Source organism: Amphimedon queenslandica, unplaced genomic scaffold (genome assembly GCF_000090795.2).
Source record: "Amphimedon queenslandica unplaced genomic scaffold, v1.1 AMPQUscaffold_13479, whole genome shotgun sequence".
Lineage (NCBI taxonomy): Eukaryota > Metazoa > Porifera > Demospongiae > Haplosclerida > Niphatidae > Amphimedon > Amphimedon queenslandica.
Window position 1 is genome coordinate 184,928 of NW_003546285.1, and position 7,094 is coordinate 192,021.

General features: G+C 35.0%; 1 protein-coding gene across 1 annotated transcript in view; it reads right to left on the reverse strand.

The window, feature by feature from the left end:
• Positions 1-7,094, reverse strand: part of LOC100639648 (phosphatidylinositol 3,4,5-trisphosphate-dependent Rac exchanger 2 protein-like) — a 29,218-nt gene that overhangs the window by 18,853 nt on the left and 3,271 nt on the right. Inside the window, exons 7-17 of the mRNA XM_019994234.1 lie at positions 7,011-7,082; positions 6,647-6,796; positions 6,047-6,292; positions 5,560-5,663; positions 4,620-4,818; positions 4,032-4,159; positions 2,635-2,974; positions 1,952-2,217; positions 1,553-1,678; positions 1,049-1,205; positions 845-911 (exon numbers count right to left, since the gene is read on the reverse strand). Of these exons, the coding sequence (XP_019849793.1) occupies positions 845-911; positions 1,049-1,205; positions 1,553-1,678; positions 1,952-2,217; positions 2,635-2,974; positions 4,032-4,159; positions 4,620-4,818; positions 5,560-5,663; positions 6,047-6,292; positions 6,647-6,796; positions 7,011-7,082 (1,855 nt within the window). The remainder of the gene's footprint in view (positions 1-844; positions 912-1,048; positions 1,206-1,552; positions 1,679-1,951; positions 2,218-2,634; positions 2,975-4,031; positions 4,160-4,619; positions 4,819-5,559; positions 5,664-6,046; positions 6,293-6,646; positions 6,797-7,010; positions 7,083-7,094) is intronic.

A 7,094-nucleotide genomic window follows, 5' to 3' on the forward strand; every position in this document is an offset into this window, starting at 1 on the left:
TTCATTTTTAAAATGAAAGCTACATGTACAGCACTGGTCAGCAATAAGTTGACACGTTTTGCGTTTAAGTTGCGTTTGAGTTTGCTATAGTTTATTGTTTTCATAGAAACATACTAGTTGTAAACTAACATTATCCATGCTCAGATGTTACTACAATCTCTGGCAAATGTAACTTGTTTAAATTCAAACTTAATGTGGCTGCTTATCTGTATGTTATCACATTTTATTGCGTTCACCAAACTAGTTTAGTATAGTTCAGCGATCGTTTGTTTGTCAACTTATTGCTGACCAGTGCCGTATTACTGCACATGTATATCTGTACACACCAAAGCTTTAAAAATGAAGAATTGATTTACTTTCATACCAGCTTGTGTGTCCATGTAAAAAGTGCATGTATAGTATTATCATATAGTATAGTGTACCTCTGCAATAATTCACAGTCTCTGATCAGGTCAAGATAGCTTCCATTAAGAATTGCTAGCAATTCTCTCACTGACTGACATCTCTCCAATACATCAATATCTTTAGCCTAAAGAATATGATATACCGTCTATCTGGATATTTTTACTGTGATATAAATTTTACTAAATTAGAATTTCGCAAAAATTAGATCACCCATATAATTACATGCCACATTCAATAATACATAACACAGTCTTATTTAGTAAAAATTAAATCACAGCACAATTTTAAAACTCAAAAATTTTGTACCACACTATAATTTCCTGATCTACGGTAGTTCATAGCTGTGGTGATTTTGAATTGCCACTCGTGACAACAATGGTGACTATATGCTCATCAACTTACGGAGTGGGTTCTGTTCATTAAGGAAGGGTAGGCCATCGTGTGTGTGAAGTGCTTAGTAATTGGAATATTAGTGTCTAGACCATCCTGGGAACTGCATATAGACCCTAACAATAAATAAATAAAATAATAAATAAATAAATGATAATTGTTTTTGTTTTGTTTTTGTTGATAATAATAATAAATAAAAAATATTTCTAAACATTATCTTGCAATATACATGTATGTATACATTTGCATGTACCTTCAGGGTCAGGTGAGGAGGTGTGGTTACGTGTCCCTGACCCCACCTCCATCATTATACTGTGCAGGTTGATGGGACAACCCTCAAGGAAGGGAGAGAGGTGAGCACCACAAGGACGGTAGGAGGGGTACCGAGGGGAAGAGAGAGCAGCGTGAGCCTGCAATGAGTAAAAACAAGTGTACATGAACATGTGCCAAGTTTCATTATTTCTGTATTTGCCAATCTTGTGTGATTTTTATTTAATTTTTTTATGAATTTTTAAAGTTCTCTAAAATCAGCTGTACATACATATGCACATATTTATTAAAAATGTAGACATGTGCATATTTTGGAGGGGAGGAATTTTAAATGTATTATGACTATAGAGTAAATTTAAATTTGTGGTTAAATGTTGTGGGAAAGGGTTCAAAAGGTCAGCCTTATTGTGGCTAAAGTTTAACAAAATTTCCCATACAACGTACAAGTACATTATGCATTAGAATTTCTTTGAAAATGTGAAGTTACTTTTTTATAATTATCTGCTTGAATCTGGAGCTCAGTGACATAGTTTTCTAACTTTGAGCTAGCAGACTTCCTACTCTGCAATAAGCTTGCTCTGGTCCGAGCTTCGTTCTCATACACCTTGAATAACTAATTGAAAATTTAAAAATAATCATTTTCCTTTCTCTTTTTTTCTTTATCTCTGTTCCTCTCTATCACTCAGTCGAGCTACTTGAAATTTAAAAACAACATTTTACCCTCTCCTTTTCCCCTTCATTACTAACTGAAATTGTACATGTGTATTTTATCCTCTTCTCTGTCTCTCTGTCTCTCTGTCTCTCTGTCTCTCTGTCTCTGTCTCTCTGTCTCTCCCTCTCTTTCTCTCTCTCTCTCTCTCTCTCTCCTTCTCTGCTCTCCTCTTACCTGAGCTGGTATGCTGTATACATATGGTGACTCCGTTATTTGTCTCAATACCTCAAGGGGCATGTCCCCTGTAGACTCGTACTGGTACTTCGTCACATGACCTGTAAAGGGGATCCCGATCTTGAGGGATATCGAAGGATCTTTGTTCTCCTTTGCTTTCTTGATGTGCGATACTACAGTGTCGTGGTTTTGAGTGATGACGTTTTCGTTGTTTATTCGTAAAATGCAGCAGCCTGGAGTAAGACCAGCTGTAGCAGACAAGGATCCTATTTGAAAGAGAAAGATGTAAGTTTTGGAGCAACTTTTAAAATTCGTAAAAATTTCAATTATGATTAGAATCAGCTCAAACTTTCTATACAACATAAAAACATGTATATGCATCAGAAAAAATTATAAAAGTGGACAATTCTCACCTTTTCATTTTTCACAAAATTTGGCTCGTGACCCTGTACTATAATACAGGGACTTTGGCCCAATTTTGAAGCAACTTTAAAAATTTGTAAAAAATCTAATTTTGATCAGAATCAGCTCAAACTTTCTACGCAACATAAAAACATGTATATGCATCAGAACAAAAATTATAAAATGGAGAATTCTCTCCTTTTCATTTTTTGCCGAAATACATGCACTAGCTGTACGAGTACCCCAGCTCTGATATACATGTAATAGCTCATGTCTCTGACCTTTATCAACTCTGTTAACAAAGACGGGTTGATTCCCCTTTAACTGCAGCCCCAGACTCTCTCCGTCCTTTAACTTCAAATCAAAAACCTCGGAAGCCTCTCTGGAGACAACCAGCTCCAGTGGAATCTCGCTATCATGAGATCCCTCCACCAAACACTCACAGCTGCTAGAGTCGTTGCTGCTACTCAACCACTGCCCTCCTAAGCAAAGGACCTCTTGGCCAGGGGATATACCCAGCCCGTCCGCTGGCCCAGTGGGCGTGACCTCCGCTATCTTAATGGGGGCGGGGCCATTAGAGAACTTTATGCCGTAATCTTTGAACTCAGATGAATAAGGAACCTATATGTAGAAACAGAATTTATAACACAAACCGATTCAACAATAACAATATTAATACCGTATAGCTGGAAAAGTTTATGGGAATTATATTTTGCGATTTTGTATTAATAGAGCAAATTTTAATGTTTGTGGAATTTAATTTTGCTGGTGTAGGTCTCAGTGAGCTATTGTGCACCCATTACTTATAATGCTATGTGGAATTAAATTGTACATTTTTATGATGAACAGCAAACAGCAAAATTAAAATCCAGCAAATATTTCCAGCTATATGGTATATCTCTTTGCCTGACAATTTGTTGTAGAACTACAACAAGGTAATAACAATTAATAAAAAAGCAATTACCACGCCTCTTTTTAGGGCAAACACGTGCGTTTTACAGGAAACCACACCTTCTTGGCAGAAATTGGTATTAAATAATAAATTAGTGGTAAAATAGAAACCATAGGAAAGAATAGAAAAGTGAAAGAATGCTTTGTCGGCACTTTGATATAATTGCTATTCAACACTTATTTTTTTTTTTTTTTTTGCAAAAAGTTGACTATTTGTTGATGATATTGTAAAGGCAATGAAACTGGTTGTAAGTAAATGCAGCAGCTAAAATCTATGTAGGTGCAAGCAGTTTAGGTGCTTTGGAGCACTTTTAAGTGAATGGAATAGAACTTGCAGGTCTACTGAGAGCTCTTGAAAGGCACAAAGATACTCTATGAAAAACGATCAAAATGGCTGGTTGGGCGTGGTCAAGAGGTGTGGCATCGAATAATTGATGATTCCATGACAACATAAATAAGTCAAAAAGTTGTCCAAAGGATTAATCTTTGCAAATTACTTGTGTAAGGAAAAGGGATATACATGTACACCTACATATAAAATCTAACATGTACATGTGTACATAACACAAATGTACATGCAATCTATCTACATGTATCAATCTATTATCGTACCCATTGATTATAATTATAGCATTAAAAAAATAATAACACAAGCTAATTACATGTACAGTAACAACATTATTATGTACATGTACATATTATAAATGTACATGTACTATTATCATACCATAATAGTTTGACATGTGAATGTAACGATAGGCATGAAGTCTGTGTGGAGCGGCTGATCACTGACAGCATCAGGTACAAACTGATAGTAGATACCATTGGAGTCTTTAAACTTCTGATCATCAGTAGCTACAGTAATATTTTTAAAAATAATTTTTTATACTAAAAATTACTGTAAAATGAAGCAAATGATTAAAATACAGGACTGTAATAGTCCTTTCCAAAAATTTGTTTAGTAATTTGTTTATTGGTTATAAAAGCATACCAGTGTCTATAGATCATGTTGGTGCTTTAAATACTGGCTCAACCTCACAATAGCATCATGGGTTGTCCCCACTGTGGGCAGCTTGTGTAAACTATGAATATCATTACTACATGCCTGTACATATGTACAAGTTTCTAATGTACATGATGTATAAATGAATGTAAGATAGGAAAGAGCACAAAGCCAAGAGAGGTTCAATAAAATAAAATAAAATAAGACTCTATTAGAGTTTGAATTTTGATTATTAAAATTGCGAAACTGTACATGTACAGTATTTATGTACATTATACCAGTATCTTAATACATCTAAATATACAATCATACCGTGTTTTATTAGCCCTGTGGCCATCAAGTGCGTACACAATGCCACGCCCTCTTTTCTTGACTCCACAAACTTCTCGTCCATTAACCAGTCGACCAGCGTCTGCCCGCTGATGGACTGCTTGATCGACCGGAGTCCTGATCTGTGATCGCGCAACGGCGAGCGGTGGAGACTATGGAGACAGACGTATACCCTGAGACCCTACATTGATACATTGATAAGGAAATTATGTCACTAGACTTTAATGAAAATATCCTGAGCTTATCATAGCCTTTATCTGTTGGGCCTCCATTATTACAAGGAGACTGTAGACTCCATGGACTGCAGTACATGTAAATGCAGAATACTTGTACTAGCATATTTACATATACTTTACATTTTGTGTATATGAAACCTTAAATATATTTTTAATGAAAATATCCTGAGCTTATCACAGAGTTGGGCCTGCATGATTGTACAGGAGACTATAGGCTCCATGTATTGTAGTAGCAGTAGTTCATGTACATGTACATGCAGAATACATAGAAAAACTACATAAGTATACTTATGTAGTTATGCATGTACTTATGTAGTATTACTTATGTACATGTACTTATGTACTTATGCATGTACTACATAATAACTACATATGTAGTTATTATGTAGTTATAAGGTATGTACATGTACATGCATGTACTGTACTTGTATGTATATGTACTTTAACAGGTTTTTAGGTTTGCTGGGTGTGTGCATGTGCAAATACATGTACATGTATTTGCACATGGTTTATAGTAAAAATTTAATGTAATAATTCTATAAGAATCAATTCAAATTTTAGCACAAATACATGTAATAGGGCAAAATATTAAAATATTAATAAATTTCAAAGTTTAAGTATTTGCTTTTGATGTACATGTACATGTACCTCGATTGTGTGTTTATTGATACTTAATTATGCTATACCTTTGCTAGTATATCAAGAGTGTCATCGCTGGCCTGAAATGTATCATCGTCGTAGCGAAAAATGTACACAAACGGGCTGTTTTTAAACTGGTGCTTATCGCCAACTGTCAAATATAAAAAATAATAAAATAAAAAGCAAATACTACTAATAACAACATTTAAAAATAAAAACAAATTAGACGTAAAAACTAAAAGTTTATCTTGAGTCATGTGCATGTACGTGTACATGCGCATGACTGCAGGCTAGTTTATATAAAGCTGGATTCTTCTAATGCTTAGAAGTGTGTAGAACAGAGAGTATACGCTACAGAAGTGCTCTGTTGTAGGGCCAAAGCAAACGATAGCAAAAGCTGACCTAACTGTCAAATATTTGACTACTAACTGTTAAAAATAACAGTGCACTGTAATTAAAAAATGAGAGAGAAAGAGAGAGAAAGAGGAGGAAGAGAGAGAAAGAGGAGGAAGAGAGAGGGAAGTTATTTTTTACCGTGATGAATGATCCCATTCTCAAGTAGCGCCTGCCCTAATCTAACTCCTTCCTTTTCGTCTCCCGCCTCTCCAATCTTAACCAGCCAGCGTGTGAAGTCACACCCACTGAACGAGTGAGGGTAGGATCTCAGTCGATAGCGATGATCGTAAAGTATCTTAGAGTTATTGTGTATCAACTCGTGTAGCTTACGTCCTTTGTCTAGCATGAGGAGCCTAGTATCACGAGCTATACCAGCAGCAACATCTGAGAAGAGAAGAGAAAAAGGACATAGAGAGATAAAACAATACAGGTACATGTACATGTACATTGTAGCTTTAAAAGGTAAAGGAGAAGATAAGAGGCAATGGATAAGGCATGCCTATGTGGATATAATGACATGTACATCTAAAAATCATGGCTAACCCACAAAAAGGACTTGCATTAAATTACACTGATTATATCAAAGCTATCACATCATACACATCATACATGAATTAATGGGATATTAAAAATACAACTATACAAAGAAATAAATATACATGTACATATTCATATAAGGCAAATGTACATACATGTACATGTATACATGTACATGTATATCTATAGTTAGTGATTTACTTCTTATTCTGTCTTTAAGTGTTCTTACTGCTTCTATCCATTCCTGTTTCTCACTATGTGTCTTCGCTATCAGCACAAACCACTTGTTCTTTGCAAGGTTCCTCATCTTCCAGCCGTTCTTGACAGTGTAGCCGTAAGTGTGACAGTCAGCTAGAGGGGGGGAGAGAGAGAGAGAGAGAGAGATGGCAAACCACTAATTATCAATTAGGACTCATATATAATGGCTTCCAAACATAATAATCACAATGAGGGAAAACAAATAATAACAATATCAATGATAATAATAATAATAATAATAATAATAATAATAATAATAATAACAATATCAATGATAATAATAAAATGTACACGTGTACATGCAAACCTGATCCGTCTTCAATGTTTTCAACTTCAATATTAGCCACTGGTATTCTTCCCTTGAATATTAATGTCTTCTCTAACAAAAATA